This window comes from Natator depressus, chromosome 6 (assembly GCF_965152275.1).
Source record: "Natator depressus isolate rNatDep1 chromosome 6, rNatDep2.hap1, whole genome shotgun sequence".
Lineage (NCBI taxonomy): Eukaryota > Metazoa > Chordata > Testudines > Cheloniidae > Natator > Natator depressus.
In genome coordinates, this window is record NC_134239.1 from 89,856,293 (window position 1) to 89,878,464 (window position 22,172).

The following is a 22,172-nucleotide window of genomic DNA, read 5'->3' on the forward strand; positions in this document are numbered from 1 at the left end:
CGAGGCGCCGCCCCCACTCATACCATCCTCCCCTCCCTCTGTCGCTTGCTCTCCCCACCCTCACTCACTCGCTCATTTTCACTGGGGGGGCGTGAGGGCTCTGGCTAGGGGTGTGGACTCCAGGATGGGGCGAGAAATAAGGAGTTCAGAGTGCGGGAGGGGGGCTCCAGGCTGAGGCAGTGGGTTGGGATGTGAGAGGGGATGAGGGCTCCGGCTGGGGGTGCAGGCTCTGGGGTGGGACTGGAGATGAGGGGTTTGGGGTGCAGGAGGGGGCTCTGGGCTGGAGGGTGGAACCAAGGGGTTCAGAGTATGGGAGGGGGCTCTAGGCTGAGGCAGGGGGTTGGGATGTGGGAGGAGGTACGGGCTCTGTGATGAGAGTGCGGGTTCTGGAGTGGGTCCAAAAATGAGAGGTTCAGGGTGTGGGAAGGGGCTCCAGGTTGGGGCCCGGGGGGGGGGGTGAGGAGAGGGTTCTGGCTGCAGGCTCTGATGTGGGGATGAGGGATTTGCGGTGCAGGAGGGGGCTCCAGGCTGGGGATGAGGGATTTGGAGTGTGGGTGGGGGATCAGGGCTGGGGCTGGGGCAGGGGGTTGGGGCGCAGGTGGGGAGTGAGGGCTCTGGCTGGGTGTGCGGGCTCTGGATGGGGGTGCAGACTCTGGGGTGAGGGGTTTGGGGTGTAGGAGGGTGCTACGGGCTGGGATTGAGGGGTTTGGAGGGTGGGAGTGGGATTGGGATCAGGGTTGGGGCAAGGGGTTGGGGGGGGCCTCAGGGGTGAAGGCTCTGGGCAGCGCTTACCTCAAGCAGCTCCCGGAAGCAGCTGCACGTCCCCCCTCCAACGCTAGCAGTGCTGACCGGAGCTGCCGGAATCCCTTTTTGACTAGGTGTTGAGGTCAAAAACCGGACACCTAGTCAACCTAGGAGGAGGTAGAATTATTGCCCAGGGTCTCTGGAAAAATACAAGTCAAAGAAAGGAACGCAGTAGTTCTCTTGCCAGAAATACCATGTTGTCCTAAGAGCTGCTGGAAGGACAGAAGTTCTAGCTTGTGAAGGATGGGCCATAGCACCCAGGCTGAGATTGGCCTGAATCCTGGCCAGGCCTCTACTAAGCAATCCTTAAATAATTCCGAGTGAGCTGGGAGAAGATTGTTCACAACCAGCCTGACTGACAGAATGAAACACAGTTTTCTCTGGTGGGAAGTGTTTGTTTCCCATTTATGGGTGTGGGTGTGTACGTGCGCATGTGCATGCACACAGACAGCGACAACGTGCAAGTGAGTGTCTAGGCAAACAGCAGGCCTCAGCATACCAGTGACAATCCCAAGGTGGAAAAAAGGAGGACTCAACCCTATGAGGCTTCAGGTGGAGGAGGGAGAAACACAGATCACTTAAGTGAAAGCATTCCCTTGAAAAGTAGTAGTGCAGGTGCTAGTTACTGTCATGAGACACAAGTGATGGCTACAGCCATAGTGCAAGGGAGACCCTCTTTGATAAACCAGCTGTCAGACAGAGTTTGAGAGAGGAAACTAGAGCTCTAAGCTGCCCTGTTAGAATGGCAGACAAGGAAAGGAGGTTGGATGTTTAGAGCATGTAGCTGGCAATAGCATCATGATTCAAAGAGACTAACCCCAATTCCCATCTCATCCATGTGGGCACGCCTTGCCATGTATGGGTCAGAGCTGATTTTATAATATACTATATGTAGTGGTGCAGAGCTGAGAGGCAGGCACCCTTATCTGTGTAGGATCCCAAGTCCTGCACTGGGAGCTCCATGGCCTCTACTAGGAGGGCCACACTGCCACCTACTGAAGTTGTAGTTAGATTAAATGTAACTGTTAATTTCAGCTCCATTTAGAAGGAAACAAATGCCATGAAGCCTAATGGGAAAAAATATTCCCATCCCATCACAAACAGTTTTACAAACCATCAAAGTGAAACATAGGCAGAAAGCAACTTGCATTGATGTGGTCTCTGTAAATGGGCGCTGCTGGGATTCCCTGGGTGTAGAGTAGCATCATGGACAGTGGAGCGCAGGTGAGTTGTATATGAAACTGTGTCTACGCTACAGGAAAACTAGTTAGCCAGAATTGATTACAGTCCTGGCTCTTCCAAAATAGTGATAACATGGTTTCCATATGTTTGTTTTTTCTGGACAGGAACAACCAAGCTAAACTCTGCTAGAGACCACCCTATAAATCTCACTGTAGCCTATAGATCATACTCAGGTTAAATAAGAAGAGCTCAGCTTAGAGACCAAAGGCAAACATGTGCTTTAGAGAGGCATTTGGAGAGGGTGAACTCAAAATCACACCAATAATCCCATTGCTTTCATTGAAACTTGGACCAGCAATCCCCAATCTGTGCATTTCCATGATAGTTAATGTCCATCACCAGAAAGGTGAAAGAGAAAGGAATGCAGTACCTTTGTGGTACGGAACCTCTGGGAAATAGTCCTCTGAAGCATTCAGTTCTGCGACTCAGCCAGTGGCCTTCACTCCACCACAGGCCACAGCCCCTGAGCATCATCTGTAAGGCACAGAGCAAATACTGGCTGTAAAATGGGCAATGTCATTGTCAGGCTGTCTGGAGTGGCTCACGAAAGTGCATGCCAACCTCAGGGCAGATTGTTACAAACCCCAAACTGATTGTATGTTCTATAATTAGATTTGACCAACCAAGTATTAAATGTGAATGACTCAAGCATAATGACAGCCTTAACATGGAGTCACAGACTGTCCCCTAGCGCGTTCCAGTCTGTCTTGCCACCCATAAATATTTCTTTGTGATAAATGTTCCCTTACACCAAAAATCACAACAATATTCAGGTTACTCCCAGCCCCGAAGGATCAGTCACTTACCCCAGGTAACTTATACCTTAGATCTGTCACCAAAAGCAATGCTTGTAACCAATCCTGTAGTAAACTAATTAAAGATTTATTAACTAGGGAAAAGAAATAAAGAGTTATTTTTAGGGCTGTAAAGCGATTAAAAAATTAATTGTGTGATTAATTGCACTGTTAAACAATAATAGAATACCATTTATTTAAATTTTTTTGACGTTTTCTACATTTTCAAATATATTGATTTTAATTACAACACAGAATACAAAGTGTACAGTGCTGACGTTATATTTATTTTTGATTACAGTAACTCCTCACTTAACGTTGTCCTGGTTAACGTTGTTTTGTTGTTACATCGCTGCTCAATTAGAGAACATGCTCGTTTAAAGTTGCGCAATGCTCCCTTATAATGTTGTTTGGCAGCCGCTTGCTTTGTCCACTGCTTGCAGGAAGAGCAGCCCTTTGGAGCTAGCTGGTGGGGCTTAGAATCAGCGTGGGCTGCCAGCCCCCCTATCAGCTCCCCTAAGTTCCCTGTGCAGCAGCCGCCCAGCAGGCTATCAATTGCCGGGCAGTTCAGGGGTGCTGGTGTCAGGGTGTCCCCCTCCCCCTGCTCCTGTACCCCATCTCCACAGAGCAGGTGGGGACATGACAGGGTTCAGGAGGGAGGGAGCTTGCTGTCAGCAGCTGCTGTCTCAACTTGCTGATCTACTTAAAAAGGCAGTGTACTTAGAGTGGGGTCAGCGTACTTAAAGGGGCAATGCACGTCTCTCTCTCACACACACGGTGTGTGTCTCTGTCTCTGTCTCTCTCTCTCACACATGGTGTGTGTCTCTGTCTCAGGCACACATGCAGCCCCCGGCACTTTGGAAAGTGGAGGGAGTGGTGCGCTCCAGTGGGATAGTATGGGTTCATCATCACGTTCGGTTTCCACAGCCACTGTCATGTGTCTATTGTGTCTCCTACCTCCATTAGTTCTGCCTTGTAGAGTGTGAGGCTACATTAACAACAATGTGTTAACCCTTGAAGGCTCAGCCGAGTGCAAAAAAAATTTCCCTGGAACCTAACCCCCCCCCCCCCCGTTTAAATTCATTCTTATGGGGAAATTGGATTTGCTTAACATCGTTTCGCTTAAAGTAGCATTTTTCAGGAACATAACTACAATGTTAAGTGAGGAGTTACAGTACAAGTCTTTGCAGTGTATAAAAACAAAAAATAGTATTTTTCAATTAACCTAATACAAGTACTGTAGTGCAATCTCTTTATCATGAAAGTTGAATTTACAAATGTAGAATTATGTACAAAAAAAGCTGCATTCAAAAATAAAACAATGTAAAATTGTAGAGCCTGCAAGTCCACTCAGTCCTACTTCTTATTCAGCCAATTGCTCAGACAAACAAGTTTGTTTACATTTGCAGAAGATAATGCTGCCCGCTTCTTGTTTATGATGTCACCTGAAAGTGAGAACAAGTGTTCTTGTAGAACTGTTGTAGCTGGTGTCCCAAGATATTTATGTGCCAGATGCGCTAAGGATTCATATGTCCCTTCATGCTTCAGCCACCATTCCAGAGGACATGCGTCCATGCTGATGACGGGTTCTGCTCAATAACAGTCCAAAGCAGTGCGGACCGATGCATGTTCATTTTCATTATCTGAGTCAGATGCCACCAGCAGAAGGTTGATTTTCTTTTTTGGTGGTTTGGGTTCTGTAGTTTCCGCATCAGAGTGTTGCTTTTTAAAACTTCTGAAAGCATGCTCTACACCTCATCCATCTCCAATTTTGGAAGGCACTTCAGATTCTTAAATCTTGGGTCGAGTGCGGTAGCTATTTTTAGAAATCTCACATTGGTACCTTCTTTGCATTTTGTCAAATCTGCAGTGAAAATGTTCTTAAAATGAACAACATGTGCTGCATCCGAGACTGCTGTGACATGAAATACATGGCAGAATGTGGGTAAAACAGAACAGGAGACATACAATTCTCCTCCAAGGAGTTCAGTCACATATTTAATTAACGCATTATTTTTTTAACTAGTGTCATCGGCATGGAAGTGTGTTCTCTGGAATGGTGACCGAAGCATGAAGGGGCCTACGAATGTTTAGTATATCTGGCGCTTAAATACCTTGCAGTGCTGGCTACAAAACTGCCATGCAAATGCCAGTTCTCACTTTCTGGTGACATTGTAAATAAGAAGTGGGCAGTATTATCTCCCGTAAATGTAAATAAACTTGTTTATGCGATTGGCTGAACAAGAAGTAGGACTAAGTGGACTTGTAGGCTGTAAAGTTTTACATTGTTTTGTTTTTGAGTGCAGTTATGTAAAAAAAAAAAAATCTACATTTGTAAGTTGAACTTTCACAACAAAGAGATTGCACTACAGTACTTGTATGAAGTGAATTGAAAAATACTATTTTTTAATCATTTTTTACAGTGCAAATATTTGTAAAAACGGTAATATACACTTTGATTTCAATTACAACACAGAATACTATATGAAAATGTAAAAAAAAATCTAAAATATTTAATAAATGTCAATTGGTATTCTGTTGTTTTAACAGTGCGATTAAAACCGATAAATAGTGATTAATTTTTTAATTGCGATTAATTTTTTTGAGTTAATCGCATGAGTTAACTGCGATTAATCGACAGCCCTAGTTATTTTATAAGGTTAAAGAAGGGAAACATACACACACAAATGAGTTACAATTTTAGGTTTCAAAAGGTGATAGTAGCTGATGTATATGCAAGTGCTATATATCCCCTAGGGCTTAAACAAACTAAGCAGCTTAGGGATCCCTTGCTAATGCTTAGAAATATTGCCCCCTCTGAATTCTAAGCAGCATAGTGGTGATAATTTCTCTTTAACAAGGATTTTTATTCCCTTCCCCCAGCATTCAAGCTGTGGTGGGACAAGGGCTTGTGCATGACCAGCTTCATGGGGAAGCAATCATCTTTTGTCTTTGTCCACTGATGTTCCACAATGGTTTGTCTGGTGTCTTTAGGCCTTACTTTGTTGGGGAGGAGATGACACCTCTTGTGGTAAATTAGTAAGTCAACATTTGGTGATGCTTCTCCCCAGCTGTGGGGGTTTACAGTCTTAGCAAACATTTTTATATTTGCAGAACAAACACTTAAATAATACCTTATAACATGGGATACAGGCCTCTACTAAGCAAGTAAGATTATATAAGTAAGATTAATACATGCAGTATTCTACAAGCATTTCATAAAATCTACATTCTTATAACTCTAGTACCTATTTTAACGGTCCTAACACACAGGTGAGCCAGACTGGGTTCCATCTATGCATTTGTCAGTGTTCGGTGTGGTCCGGGGGCCTTGGCATGAGCTGGCACATGGTGTACAAGTGTCACAATCACCCCTTACAGCATCAAATGTGTAGGTTAAATATGATCCCTTCAGATCTTTGGTATGACACCTGCCAAAAGATTGCTGCTGCTACTCACTGACTTTAGCTCAGTGAATATGTCTCATATCTTATTGCCTTCATATCCTGCTGCTGCAAGATGTGCACCCTTTTCCTGAAACACAGATTTGGGCCTCTTTGTGTTTCATCCATTCAACAGCAAGTCTTGCTGGTTAGACGGGGGGCAATTTAAAGCTATCTTCAAAGGTGTTCACATCACATCAGTGTATCTCTTTCACTTAATCATGGCTTGCGTAAGTTCAAGAAAGCAACCCTGTCTTTAGCTTCTCAGGCATTCTTATTCATTAAAGGATAGAATTTATGCCGTGCAGGTTCTTAACTGGAGGAAGATCTCTGGGAGATTTGGAGCAGGCACTGAACTCCAGGATCAGTTGGGTACCTTGTCTGAGTGCCCTGAGAACTGCTTGACTCACTTCACCTTCACAAGCCTTAGTTCTGTATTATGTCTTGATTCTCAGTCAGGATGGGAGCTGCACTGTAGAACTATAGGTGCCCGTCCCAAAGAGCTTTCAGAAAGCAGCCATGATCAGCAGGACTCTTACTCTTTATTGAGCACTGTTAGGAAGTGTGACCCAGGTAAATACACCAAGGAGAAGGAGGATGCTTAATGTCAGTCAGACAGTTCAGACCCCTAACATATTGATGACCAGAGGAATGTCCAGGCTCTAAATGGGGTGAGCGTTACTTGTTTTTCCTTGTGCTTGGTAGATTCTTAGTGGGAAGCTCCAGGGATAGAATGGGGTTTAAGGAGAGATGTGACCATGAAAATTACTAGTCAGGTACAAAATCGACTCACCACCTTTTACTATGGCAATAAGGAGGAGAAATTGAAGGTGTGAGAAAAATTACACACTACAGACAAATGGGCAAGTAGAATGTAGTGTGGGTAGTTTGTAACTGAGGGACCACAGCTCAAGATCCTTCATTGCCATTGATGAGAGGGTCCTCTTCAGGCTTCCTGCTGAGTGCCAGATTAATTCCAGCTTTGCTTTTGAGTGACCTTCATATCTACTGGGGCCAGTGGGCATTGGTGTTTTGCTTTTTGTTTCTTCAAAGAATGGTCTGCAATGATTCCATCTGTCCTCACAGGAGTGTGTTCCAGTCCCAGCAACATCTCCTCTGTTTCTCAACTGTGAGCATGACCCCCCCCCAGTTTCACTGGGAAGAGCACAGCTGCTGCAGCTGTTTCACATGCTGTCAGAAGAGTCCAGGGGCTTTAGCCCCTGGAAGTGGGGATAGAGTCAGGATCCATGCAGTGTGAGGGCCAGTGTTACCCCAAGGATATGGGGAAAGGGCCAGATGACAGCAACTTGATAATAACCAGTGTTGGGAGCAGGCAGGTCTGATGAGGCAGCAGATGGAGATCATTTCCAGGTTTCTCAATATGCCTTGTGATTGCGATACATTTCTTTGTATTTACACTTCTGGGGCATCTTGTGCCCAGTAGGGGGCAGTGTTGAGGGGCTTGCAACACTTCCCCTGCTCAGCCTGTGGCATATGCATGATGCACAGAGCTGAGCGATTGTAGGCAGAGCCGCAGGACAGGATCCAGCCATGTTGGAGAACAAGGACTACACTGTTCACCTGAGGAAAAGAGGGGGCATGCATTCCTAGGCACTAGACACCCCAGAGTTTGGCTCTTCCTCATTTCGTTTGGGTATAACTGGGAAGGAGAGAAGTGACCAAGGAGCTGCGACAGAAACAACAGGAAAGGGAATATCTTGAGGAGATAGGATGGAAGGAAGGAAGGAAGGGGACAGTGGAGAAATAAACCAGGTACCGTAAGAGGGGGAAACTGAAGAACCACAAAATGCCAAAGACAGAGAGGACATTTAAAAGACATAGATAGATATAGATATATGTTGTGTTAGGTACAGTACAAACACATAGTGAGAGACAGTCCTTGCCCACAAAGAGTTACAGTCTGTTTAGAAAAGAAAGACAAAGGGCAGGAGGGGAAACAGAGGCCCAGAGTGGCGAAGTGACTTGCCCAAGGTAACCCACTGAGTCAGTGGCAGAGCCAGGATTAGAACACTGATCTTCTGAGTCCCAGGTCTGTATTCATTAGACCACACTTCCTCCCAAGCACTTGGAAAAGAGGCAGAGATGACAATTTAAGACTCAGTGAGGTGGGAGCCAAAGTCATTTGTACAGGATTCTAATCGGTTTTTTATATGATGATGAAGGGTGGCCTGTGGTATGGGGTCCCCTGCAGACAGCACAATGGAGGGGCCTGGAAAGCGTCCGAGATAGGACAGAGGGGCGTGGGTGCCCCACAGGAAGCAGGATGGAGATGCTGACAACCAATGTCCCTTGCTAAGCAGGGCTGCTTTGCTCCATTGCTGCTGAGAGTTTGGGTGTGGGGATGGGTCCACTTGAACCTCTTCCAGTGTCCCTGCCCTCTCCTAGTGATTCAGCCACAGAAAGTATGTGTTGGGGGCTGGGTAACTGAGTTTGGCCCTTTTAAGATCATCCTCAATATGAAAAGGAGTACTTGTGGCACCTTAGAGACTAACCAATTTATTTGAGCATAAGCTTTCGTGAGCTACAGCCCACTTCATCGGATGTAGCTGTAGCTCACGAAAGCTTACGCTCAAATAAATTGGTTAGTCTCTAAGGTGCCACAAGTACTCCTTTTCTTTTTGCGAATACAGACTAACACGGCTGTTACTCTGAAACCATCCTCAATATGTTACTCTGGATCAGTTTGGTGGCCAGGATTGCAGGGGAGACCATACCAGGTTCACGGAAGTCTGGGGTTTATAAATTCATAGATTCCAAAGCCAGAAGGGGTGACTGTGATCATCTGGTTGGACCTCCTACATAACACTGGCCATAGAACTTCTCCAAAATAATTCCTAGAGTGGATCTTTTACAAAGCATCCAGTCTTGATTTAAAAATTACTGTTGGTAAATTGGTCCAATGGTTAATTGTTCCAACGGTTAATTGATGGGCTTTGGGGTTTTTTTTTTTATTTGAACTCTATGAAGTGAAGAGACGGGGGTGGCATTCCTCCACCCAGAAACACTATCCCCTCTCTGCACTCGTGGTAGGATGCAGCAGATACAAGCATCATCTGTATCCCAGTCAATTACAGTGTGCATAGGAACTTTAAGGAAAGTCTGTACTTCTCAACACATGAGATCCAAAGGGAGTGTCTAGACATGGGGCACGATGGGAGAGAAGAATGAGCTCAGTGGGGACATAGGAGGCTCAAGCAATGGGACTTAAAGGTTTTATTGGTCAGGCTCAGTGGACCATGTGGCATCTGGTCAGTTAGCGCAGGGAATCTGGATTGCTCGACTATCCCAGGTTCTCCAGGACACCTTGTGACCCTGTCACTCTGTCGCCTGCTCTCCACAAAACCCATGGGCCTAGTGGAGAAGAGTGTAGGTCCCCAATTACAGAAATCCTTAGCTCGGCCACGTAACTCTGTGGAACCCTGACTCTGGGGGCTACAAGGCTGACTGTCTCCCCTCAGTGCCAGCTAGATAGCCATGGTCATGTCCTAATGTCACTCTTGGATTTTCCCTCTTGTTTCTCTGCAATTGTTCACCTCAGGCATGGTAGTAAGGATAGTAACATAGGCCCAGTCCAGACTTCCAGACTTTTATTGTTGGAGGCAGGTCCTCCTTTCCAGGCTCACAGCTGACATGCAACATTTGTATCATGTGTTCTACTTGCCAGTGCCACCCACTTGTTGCTAATCGCATGCCTGTCAAGATACTAGTGACTCCTTTGGGAGCAGTGATGCCCTGTGGGCAGCAGCTCCCCTGGCCTCGCATGCAGGGTAATGGAGATGGATAACATGTGTGATGGCTCTTCTCTTCTCAGGGCTCTAAAGAGTGACAGCTTCGCCTGGGAAGGAGAATTAGAGAACTGTGTCTACAGCAAGGTGACAGGAAGCCAGCTGGCACATCCCAAGTATCAGCCAACTGCTGGCAGCTATCAACTCCATTTTGCCGTGCAGCAACTCCAGCAGCAGAAGCTTCAGTCCCGACAGCTCTTGGAGCAAAGCCGAGCCCGGCACCAGGTAACTGAGACAAAAGTCTGCCTGAGAAGGACCACTGCCGGTTTCTACACCTGTGGGCCGGCATGGGGCAGTCTCACACCCAGGACATGGCACAAGGTTTTGTGGGGAGGAAGCACCACGTGTGGGTTATGAGGACAGGACTGAACTTATATTCAGTGATTCGGATAGCAGCCTAATGCTGCTGTCCCTCTTGGCCTCCCTGCTGGGTCAGGATCCCTCTCTAGTTGGCTATCTGAGTGCTGCTGCTCACTATCCTACCTAGTTCCTGAGTCAGAGCCCAGCCTTACCTGGCCCAGAGATTCTTTGTCTGTAAATCCCATAGTTGTGGTGGCATGTGTTTGTGTCCACCAAGAGCACATGTGGTTTACCTATACGAGTGTCATTGCTACGTTTGTGTGTCTCCATTCCCCAGAGTCTCATAGCTGTGTTGACATGTGTCTCTGCCTTGTGAAGTTGGTACTAGTGGTCTCTGTTTCAGCTGCAGCTTGACCAAGTCCTCTCCCACACACCACAGTACCCATGCACCAAACAATGTAGACTGATAGGAAAAGGACTTCACCACAGTGAAGACCAAACATTACCTGGATTGCTTCATTTCTGGGGAAGTCTCCACTCTTCCTGTGAGGGAATAAGGTTCATCTTTGCCAGGAATATTCTAAGTGCCTTAAATACACAATAGACACAGGTATAGAGCCTGAGCCGAGGTGTGAGCTTCTCCCACACCTTCCAGGGCCTGCTACACACCATCATTATCAGTCAGTGCATCTAATGTTTCCTTTAATTGCTAGGCACTCAGCCATATGGCACAGAGTCATTCCCTTGACACCATTGGAAGAGACAGAGGGAGACACAATGCTGTCAAGGCAGGAAGAAAATGGAAACGGGATCAAGATCCTTGAGTCCTGTATGATTCCCATGTAATGAATGGCAGTGTTTCAGCAGCTGTGTCTGGAGCAGAATCTCCACACCCTAGATGGAGACTCTGCAGGGGTTTATAAAGCATGAGTTACCCCATTTCTCATGGAGGGCAGGGTTTCCTTCATTTTGATTGGTGGCTGCAACGGCAGTGGGATTCTTCATGTGCTTGGACCTCCACTCAGCACAGATTGCTTGACCCAAGTTAGGTGGGAGCTATTGGTATTTGCTGGGCAGTCTGGAAGGGATGGCCTCAAACACAAGCAAGAACTAAACATGTGGGGCCCCTCCACCCCCATATCAGGGGCACGAATTACAAGTTACTGCAGGTCCCTAACAAACAGCTTATGGCTCAATTTCCCACCATTCTGGGAGGAAAATCAGAGAGGGAGGCAACTTCTGTCTGTACTGTGTCCTTTCCTTCCCCAAACTCCCCCTCTCCGCTTGCTACCCCTTTGAGCAGGAGCAGAAGGCCCTTCTTTCATCTCTGTCCAAGGGGCTCTGGGTGGGCAGCCGTGGCTGCTGATGAGTGTAGGGTAGCACTGCAAGCCGAGCTGAGCTGTGCCTGTGAGGAGGCTGGAGCTGACCATGGGGGCCTGGCTGAGCCCTCTTCTAATTGCCGACATTGAGCTGATGTTATTTTTGGCCTAGGGCAGAGCCATTACTCAGGAGTTTCTGTTAAAGTGATTCTTTGTTAAGCCTCCACTCCTCGCCCCCGCCCCCCGAGCCGAACAGTTCAGAGCTGCAATATCGAGGCCATTGCCTTGCCACGGGCTCAGGCAGCTCTGAAATTGCCATTAATGAAGAAAGGGATTTGTTTAACACTCAGGGTATGTCTACACTGCAATTAGACACCCACGTCTGGGCCATGCCAGCTGACTAGGGCTGACACTCCTGAGCTAAGGGGCTGTTTAATTGCTGCATAGAAGTTCAGGCTGCAGCCTGAGTTCTGGGACCCTCCCACCTTGCAGGTCCTAGAGCCTGGGCTTCAGCTCAACCTGAACATCTACAGCACAATTAAGTAGCCCCGCAAGCCTGAGTCAGCTGGCAGAGGCCAGCTGCAGGTTTTTAATTGCAGTGTAGACATACCCTCAGACTTCCTTGTATTGAAAGCCAGGTCTTAATAGAGAGAGTGTCTCTCGGATACATCTCCTCCCACTTGTCTTTGCCTGGTGCCAAACAGATCTCCCATCTCAGTCACAATTGCACTGACCTCTCCTGCTTAGTAGCCAGAGCACCCCAACAGACTCACCATCGCCTACCCTACCACCACCTCCCTCTCCTGTTCACTGTTGCCTTCCCTGTCCCCGTCATTCACCACTGTTTGGCTCCCCCAACCTACCCTTACAACTCACCCTCCCCCATCCCATTACCTCCTCTCACTCACTTTGGTCCAAGCCCCAGCCCTCACTCCCTTCCATTCACCACTGCCAGGTCACCATCCTGCTTATTTTCACTGTGGCCTCCTGCCTTCCCCTTCCACTCACCATTATCTGTGCCTCCCCACTTCCTCTCTACTCACTGCATTTGGGCCCCCACTCACCTGCTCACTATCACTTGGGCCTTACCCATCTCCCACTCATTGTCACCCAGGCCTCCTACCCCCATACCTACTCCATTGTCCAAGACCCATCCCACTCCACTCTTTGTCTGCCCCCCATCCACTGTCCTGCTTGCTGCACCCAGGTCCTCCTACTTTTTTCCCAATTCACAATGCCTGGGCCTCACCCCCTTGTAACGATAAAACATCCTTATGCCAATGACACCAATGGCTTGTGTATGACACCAGTGGCTTGTGTGGCAAAAGGACATTAGGAATGTATTTAATCACTGTAGTAGCTGGACATAAGGGGAGGAGCCAGGAGCAGGTGACCAGCCCACTCTGCACACAACACATTTTGGAAACCTCTGGCTTAAAACTTTTCCTTCCATCTTTCTCTCTTTGTCTCTTTCCTTCCCCCATTTGTCACTTCCTTCCTCTTGCTTTCTCCCTCTGTCCTCCCTTGCCATACCTTAGATCTGCACTCACAAAAAGCCCTTTTCTGAGGTGGCATCTCATGACGATGAGTTTTCCCCCACTCCTTTACCCAAGCACTCTGGCTTGGAGGTTGGGAATGAGAAGTGTTTATTGGCATCCTGAGGGTAGGGCCCACAGAAACCATGTGTTCTCGCAGGCAGGGTGCCTGGGGTTGGAGGAGGTCAGTGGGTAGCATCAATGGGTCTTTCACAGCCTTCCTCACCTTGCTGAGGGCTCCCTATGTACTGCACACTCACAGTGCTGGGAGGGCAGCCTCAACACAACCAACTCTTGTTGCTCTGATCCAAGAAAATTCATTGCACAAAGCCAGAAAAATTCTGCATTCATCTGGGAATTGCTCCTGCTTCTCAGAGCACTTAGAACACTGTGTGTAATGTGGGGGAAGGGAGAGAAGACTGGCAGGAGAATTTGGAGACTCCATCAGCACAGCCTTGGGGAGTGGTACAGAGGAGAATAAGGCCTTCACCTCAGACCTCTGGGTTTAGAGAAGTGCAGCACACCAGCCTCCAGGTTCCCTGGCTTTGGGTTTACCTCTTCTAATAGATCCTGAGTTCTTCCCTCAGAACCTTAATCAGGGTTGAGAAGTTTTACTAAATCTAATTTTATTCATTTTCCAGACTGTTCAGTTCCTGCTCCCTGGCACCCTTTATTCTGTGGTCCCGTCGATAGGATACTGGACTGGGACTCAGGACACCTTGTTTCTATTCCTAACTCTGTCAGGTCACTTGGGGACCTTAAGCAAGTTATTTCATTGCTTTATGCATAGGCACTGACTCTGTGGGTGCTTCACGGCTGGAGCACCCATGAAAAAAAAATAGTGGGTGCTCAGCACCCACCAACGATAGCTGTTTGGCGGTGCTGCCGATCAGCTAATCAGGGGTGCTGCTCCAGGAAGTATTTGGGGGAGGGTGGAGAGCAGCAAGTGGCTGGTGGATGGGGGCAGGAAGAGGCTGAGCAAGGGTGGGGCCTTGGGGGAAGGGGCAGAGTGGCGGGGGAGGGGGGGTTTCAGGGTAGAGCCGGGGTGGAGCAGCACTGAGGAAAAATAAAAGTTGGTGCCTAAGGCTTTGTGCCTCAGTTTCCAATCTGTTACTGACACACTTGTGTGAATTGCTCTGAGAGCTGTGGATGAAAAGAGTTATAGTAGTGCTGAGAACTTGATACTGTTAGGAGCAGGAGAAATGAAGCCCAAGTGGAAAAGGCCTATCATTTGCAGGCAGTATCACACTATCTGTTACTGTGAGTGCTTTGGACCCTGCATTCTGTGTATCTCCAGGCCACAAAGAGGGCATTTCCATATGATGTTGCAATTCCAGTCATGGCTTCGGAATTGCCTTGGTGAGGCAACCCAGCCATTTCCCAGCAGCCTAGGTGCTCATGCCACGGCTTCTCTGGTCACCTCACTGATATGTCATGTCCTTGAAAGGTGCCTTGCTGTACTGAGAGCAGTTTCTGTTTTCCCCTTCTCTATATGATGTCTGGTTTGGATGTGTCTGTTTGTCCACAGGCAGTGTGTGAGTGAGTAACAGCAGCACCACTGTGCATGATTCAAGGAAGGGCCTGCTCTCTGTGCTGCTGAAAGCCTGATGTGTTGGAAGTGAGCTGTATGAATGGAAGGACAGGAGTGTCATATTTAAAGCCATATGTATATGTGCAAACGGAAGGCATGCTTTGTGCTGTACAAACTCTGAGGAGTGCACAATCTAAGACAAGTAGTCAGGGGAAGGGGAATAACAATATAGGCAATTTATATACAAGTCAACTTGATTCACTATAGACAACATGGCAAAAATGGGTCTTAAAGAACTATTTAAATTTGGAAGAGAGAGGTCCTTTTTGGAGGAGCTCAGGGATATTGTACCATTCATAGGGGCCTGCACGGGAGAAGGCACAAGGGTGATTGTGTGAGAATCTGACAGACAGATGGAGGAGGTTGGGAGCACTGGCAGAGTGCAGGGGACAGAGAGCCAGCATGAAGCTTGACAAGGAAGGATAAGTAGGGAGGGGCAGAGTTATGTAGAGTTTTGAAGGTGATGACAAGAAGCTTAAATCTGATACTGGAGTGGTTCAAGGAACAGGAGTTACATGATCAAACCAACAGGAAAGGAAGAAAGTTTATCAGCAGCTGAAGGGAGCGATGAGTGACGTGATCTGACCTGGATGTTGTTACCAGAGATGCCCTTGCCTAGGAAATTAAACAATCAGTGTTTACTTTCTAATTGTTCCCTCTACTGGGGAGTTGCCACTAACTGTCATGGAGGCTTCTTCTCCCCTATGTAGGTTTGTTCTGTTTAGCCTGTATCTATTTTATGTGTATGGGCAGCTACTGGATCTAGAGCTTTATCCTAAACATTGCATATGGGAAATGAGAAATATGTTAAATTAAAACAACCCTAGTTCAGTCATATAGTAAAATGATTCCTATCAATGCAGCCTTGTGTCAGAAAGGGTCAGATAAAACATTTAACAAATGATAATGAGTATTGGGGTCACTCATGGTTACAGTTTCAATCAGTAGTTTAAATAGTTTTCTGATATAAATACTGTGTCCAGTTCATCCCCAGTTGCTAAATAATTCCTCTCTTCCCTTATACCCTTCAGAAAGTTGCATGGTCCCAAGTTAGTCAGCACATAGCTAAGCTAAGGAGATTTAACTTTCCTCATAACTAATTCCTTTTACTCTTTTCTGGATGTCTTCCAATTTGTCAGTGTCTCACTGGGAATGTGGGGCATTCAAAGCAGGTGTGGCTGCACTAGAAAAAAAACCCTCCCCCCCTTTGCTCTGGGATGCAAGGCCTCTCTGAGAGCAGCCTAACCTGCATTGACATTTTTTGCTACCATGTTGCATTAAAGACTATTTAGCTCCCTCCCTGATCTCCTTCATACATTTCTTTTCCCAGTTTTCTCCCTTGGATTATTTTTCTGCAAATGTGTTAACTGCAGTTTTCCAAGGCAAATCCAATTTTTATTTGCTACCTATGGGGTCATATCTTTAGTTTATGTACAGCAGAACCTCAGAGTTACCAACACCAGAGTTACAAACTCACCAGTCAACCACCCACCTCATTTGCAACCGGATGTACTCAATCAGGCAGCAGAGACAAAAAAAAAAAAAGAAGCAAATACTGTACAGTACATTACTGTGTTAAACGTAAACTACTAAAAAAAGGGGAAAGTTTTTAAAAAAGATTTGACAAGGTAAGGAAACTGGTTTTGTGTTTGTTTCACATAAATTAAGATGGTTAAAAGCAGCATTTTTCTTCTGCGTAGTAAAGTTTCAAAGCTGTATTAAGTCAATGTTTAGTTATAAACTTTTGAAAGAACAACCATAAAGTTTTGTTCAGAGTTATGAACATTTCAGAGCTCTGAACAGCTTCCATTTCCAAGGTGTTAGTAACTCTGAGGTTCTACTGTAAAATAAAATAACTCCACTGAAGTCAGTGATGGTATGTTGATTTATACCACCTGAAGTTCTGCCCCCTGTTTCTAATCTCATTATATTTATGTATTTATTTATTTATTTATTTCAGCACACACAATGTGCTGAATACTTTACAAATATATAATAAAACCCAATTTGTGTCCCAGAAAGCTCACAGTTTAAGAAAACAAACTTCGTGATAAAGGGGTTGGGTAGAAGGAGAAAGCATACAGTCAGTTTATTTTAACATATATCAAGACAGTCCCTCTCCTGAATAGTTTACAAAGTAGGACCCACTGTACTATAATTTGTGAATTCTATTAATGTGCTCTCCTTTTTCTAGATCATTAATGAAATCCTTACAGCAGATTGGCCCTTACACTGACCACTGTGGTTCCACACTAGACTTCCCTTCCCACAACTCAGTATTTTGCCAATTATCATTACTTTTTGCCCCTTTGTTTGGTCACTCAGCCAGTTTTCTACCATATCCACGCTGATTTGACTGAACTTTGTAAATATATTTAATAGAAAACTGTAGCAAATGCTTTACAAACATCCAAAACCTCATCACATTATACACACGTATTTTGTAATTCTGTCCCAAAAGGCAATTATGTTTGTCTGGTGAGCTAATCTTTATAAATCCTCATTTCTGCTTGTTGCTTGTGATTCTGTCATTCTCAGGTTTAGTGATTATTTATTGATTTTACTTGCGGCATTTGTTCTATTATTTTTCTAGGGATAGATGTTGGATATATGGGAGGGTAAGTGGCAGGATCCTTCCTTCTGTTTTTGAAGATCATTAGCATAACTGTTTTAGTTCAAACTTCTGGTACTTCCTCACTTTAATTGTGAGTGGGTACAGGAAGCTTGGTTTCTGCTTGCTGATACCTTACCATGTGCCTCACCCTGACTGGCAAATTGTACATGACATTTTCTAATTAAAAAGCATTCTTTTTGTGCAGCTATCATTCTGTCTGTACTTTATTTCTGTGTAAAATGAGGAGAGGTGTGATCTACTGGTGTGAGTACAGGACTGAGACTCAGGAACTCCTGAGTTCTAACTCTAGCTCTGAGGGTGGCTCCATCTGTGGCAGGTCACTTGCCCTCTCTGTGGCCCAGAGTGCCCACCTATAAAACGGGGTTAATACTCCAGACCTGTCTGCCAGGAATGTTGTGGGGATTAATTAGCTAATGTTTTTGCAGTGTTTTGAAGATGCAAAGTCCTGTATTGTGCTAAATATTATGCAGATTTGTGTTCTTGGCACCTTCCACAGGGGAGGGCATGAGTCTCCTCAGGAGCCAGTCCAACTCTCCAGCATTGTAAGCCCTGTTCTGGATGTTTCCCTTAATAACTGTTGGGTACTGGATGCTCCTGGGCTGTTTATATCAGAGTTTCTTCCATGCTACAGTCCTCCCTAGAACTGGACTTTGTGGATCCTGAATGATGAGGGCGCACCTCCTTGTGTGTATGTGCTGAAATCTCTTCCCATCCCTTTCTCTGTCTGGCCTTTGTTTGCACAGTAGCTTCTTCTGGTTTCCTGCCCCGCCCCCATAGGGTTCACAGCAGGGCAGCGTGCTTTGTAGCTGGATCCAGAAGCCATGGTCAGTGTCAACCCCCTAGTCTCTACACCCTGGCTGCGGTGGAAGGCAGCCAGGATCTCAGCACAGTCTGGAGACAGAGGCCTTTCAGAAGTCTATTGTCCCGAAGCAAAACAGCCCTAACCTTTCCTTAGGCAGGTCTCGGCCGTGCCTCTGATGATCAGCCTGTGTTATAAGAATTCCTGTTTGTTCTTCCTTCTGGGTGACTGACCTTCTTGCCTGAGCATGTTTGGGGAGGTGACGTAGACAGTACAGTGCAAGAGTTTTGCAAACTCCAGGTGTCAGGATTTTAGTAACAAGGGAAAAGCACTTAAAAAAAAAATTCTTGTGCATGGATGCAGTGAGGAGCGGTCTCTGGGTCAGGGGAGGAAAGCTCAGTGAGTGGGGAGACTCCATCCCTTCCCTGATAATGTGATGGGCTCTCAGCTGTACTGGACTAAGCCAAGAGTGTGGCATTTACTGCCTTCCTCCTGACTTGTCATTTATACAGTTGTACCTGAAGGTAATCCTGCTCAGGACTCCAGGATCAAAATGGAGCTGCAGGACATGGAGAGGTTAACGAGGAGTAGAAAGCTCAGCAGATCTCGTCAGTGAATTGTAGTGGAAAAGGCCTGGTTTGGCTCTCACATTCCCCTTTCTCCCCCCAGGCTCTGCCTGTCAGAAACTCCCTCCCACACGAGTGCCCTGCCATTTGCCAGAGAATTGTGGGGGAGAGGGGCTTTTCCTGTCTTTATGCTGGGACTCAGCCAATCCTCAGATTGTGGCTTTCTCTGGAGCCTGGAGCCCACTCACTGTGCCTCTGTGTGTTCCTCACCAGAGAAAGAAACTCAGGACAAATGCAACCAAGTGCACTGAAGCCCCAACCTTTCCCAGGAGACTGGCTAGTGCTCACCCTTTCCCCTCATCTTTCATAACTGACTTTTCACCAGTAAGCCACATGACTACAGTTCACTGCTCTGAATGGGGATCTAACTAAGCAGCTTTGAGGAAGGATAAGACAGAGTTCCAGGCAGGTTTCAACTTCCTAAAGAGAATTGAGTGCTTCTTTGAATCTCAGCTGAGTTGGTGCAGAGAGCCATTCCCCTCCTCTGCCACCTGTGTCTTTGTTCTTCAGTGCCTGGCAGTACACAAGCTATTTTGCCCCATCTCCCAAACCTTCAGCATATCTCTCCCTTCATGACTGGGAGCTTTCCTCTCTCCCCAAAGCATCCCCAGAGCCTGAGTCAGGGGGAAATCCTCTTTAGCAGTTTGCCCTCTTAGTGCCCCTTGCTTCTGTAAGGGTAATTTAGGGCTTCCTATTAGCTCAAAGACTAGGAGGAGGTTGGATCTGGGAGTCAGTGTTGTAGCACCTGCTATGTTGTGCCACAGTAGCAGAGTTTGTTGGCATTTCTAGAACTAACCCTGACTTTCCAAGGCTGTAGAATTCTGCTATAAAAACTCCTTCATGGAATCAGTCACCGTCAGTTTGTATCTGTCTCTGAGACTGTCTCAGGAGCCTTCTAGTTGGGTGGTCCCCTTTACCAGGTCAGGGCTTTCTCTTCCCAGGCAAGGCTCTTCACCACATGGGTTCTCCCGGTGGAGTTGCAAAGGGAAAATAACCAATCCCTGTATCTTGTTTTCTACCAGGCTCTCTTTGCCAACCACCCACCACCCAGCTCCAACAATATATCCGTGCCGGCTGATTCCGGTGCCCGCAAGACATCAAGTGCCACTTCCAGCATCCAGAAGGTGACCAGTTCGCACAAAGTGATGCCATCCCAGAGTACATCCTCTCACCTGGTCCCCAAGCCTCCAGCCAACCATAGGCAGGCAGTGGTCAGAAAAGTGGCAGCCCAGAGGATTTCCAAGTAAGTTTTTCCTGTGCCAGAAAAATCTGTGAGGAACACATTGCCAGCAAGTGTCTTTGATACAGATCCTTTGGGGCGTTCTTCCTGAATCTCTGAGACCTTGGAAGAATCTGGCCTCAATACACTGGAGTAGTTGTACCCTAAAATGGAGCTTTACCTCAGAGTGTAAGCAGGGCCATAGCTTCATACAAATATGAGGATATAGGAATTGCCATACGTATTGGAGAAGTGGGCTACCTAGGTCACTAGCCTGTCTCTGACAATGGTGAGTGGCAGGTGCTTCTCGGGGGAACAAGACTAGAGTAACAAGGTGTGTTGGAGGTGCATGGACAGAGTTGTGCTGGAGAAGCTGGTACATTTCCTGCCTGCACTATGTCTGTCTTTAGATAGTGCATTAAATTCATCCCCAAGAACTATCCATAATGGACTCATCTGCCTATAGGAGAAGTTTCTTCCTAACCCCATCAGCTAGTGGTTGATTTGTCCCAAAGCATGAGGGTTTGTATCCCCATATACGCTTTATTTATATTTATGTCATTTCCCATATAAATGTCCAATGCTATTTGAACCCTACTAAGCTTTTGACCTCCAACCCATCCTGTGGCTGTGATTTCCACAGGTTAGTTATGTGCTGTGTACAAAAAAATAATATCCTTTTATCAGTTTCAAAGTTTGTTGCCTTTTAATTTCCTTGAGCATCCCCTTGTTCCAGTGTTATGATAGGGTAATTTTATTTGTACAATTCATTGTTCTATGTCTCTGTATCATGCCCCCTTTCATTTTTCTTCTCTGTAGACAGAAAAGTCTCCACCTTTACAATGTATCCTCATATTGAAGTCTCTCCAGCCCTTATCCTTACCCGTCTTTGGACTTGTTTTAATCTCTAAAACACTGATGGGGGGGAACTACATTCATAACCCCCTCCCCTCAGTTCTGTTTGATTCCTGCCAGATTCTCTGACTCCTCGCAGCCCCTTCCCTATTTAAGAGAGAGGCTTTAATAAAAAATAATCATTTTTCTAAAAGCCCCCCTGCGGAAGTGCTTAGATGCAGCATAGAGGTGCATTGGCAATGCTGTGGTTGGGGGGCTGAGGGAACAGGACTGGAATAATAAGGTGTTTTGGAGGAACATGGGAAGAGATGTGCTGGAGAAGCCTTTATATTTCCTGCCTGCAGAATGCCTATCTTTAGACAGTGCACTAAATTCATCCCCCAAAACTATTTAAAAAGAAAACAAGACATTAGCAGGATTGGTTGACTCAGTGAGGGCGGCTGTGATCATGAGGTCTGGCAGGTCTGTGCTGGTGAATTCACCATCCAATTCTCTTTGTGCTGGGGTGGCTCATGTTAGTACAGGTGACAGGCTGTGTCAGTGGGTTTCTTTGCTGGGCAGCAGGGATGTGTATTTGAAGATGCCGGTGTGCTGTGCTCACTTGTTGGCAGAGAGAATGTTTATCCTTGTGAGATGGAATTGCAGCTTCTTGGACAGACTTTGCTTCGCTGCATTTTTGTGGTTTCTGCTCTGTGACAGGCAGGAGTGTGGGAAAACCGGAAAAAGCTCAGCACCAAAAATGCACAGAAGGAGGGGGTGGGGGGGTGAAGCAGAAGATTCCTGCAAAATTTCAGAAACGTAATCCAAGTATCGAAGGCTGCAAGGAGCCACTCCGGAAATACTTTCTGAGTTGCCTTTTGGACTCCAGGACAAGGCTCTAAACCCATTCTTGCCATTCGTGTGATCTCACAATAATATTTTTTCACTTACATGGAAAGAAGCAGTGCCCAGCTATTCTTCTAGCATACTGGAAGCTGACCATTTTCAAACCATTGTCCTTCCTACCTAATCTATCCATCCGAATCAGAGAAAAGACCGGAGGTATTGTGTACAAAGTAGGGTGAATGGAGGAAATTCTTCTTCAAAGAATCACAGAGATTAGAGATGAAAAAGATATCTTCCATGCTTCAGTCCATTCTTTCCATTCTCCAGCTCTTCTGTACAGAGCATTCTCTGATGCTATGTTCAGCCTGCTTTTAAATAA

General features: G+C 46.4%; 1 protein-coding gene across 7 annotated transcripts in view; it reads left to right on the forward strand.

Moving 5' to 3' along the window:
- Positions 1-22,172, forward strand: part of TTLL5 (tubulin tyrosine ligase like 5) — a 213,984-nt gene that overhangs the window by 149,140 nt on the left and 42,672 nt on the right. For 6 of the 7 annotated variants that reach the window (XM_074955972.1, XM_074955974.1, XM_074955975.1 and 3 more), the window contains 2 exons: positions 10,116-10,314; positions 19,917-20,137. In XM_074955972.1, coding sequence (XP_074812073.1) covers positions 10,116-10,314; positions 19,917-20,137 — 420 coding nt within the window. Of the gene's footprint in view, positions 1-10,115; positions 10,315-19,916; positions 20,138-22,172 lie in introns of those variants that run through there. The other variant, XR_012639975.1, reaches the window with a different exon arrangement.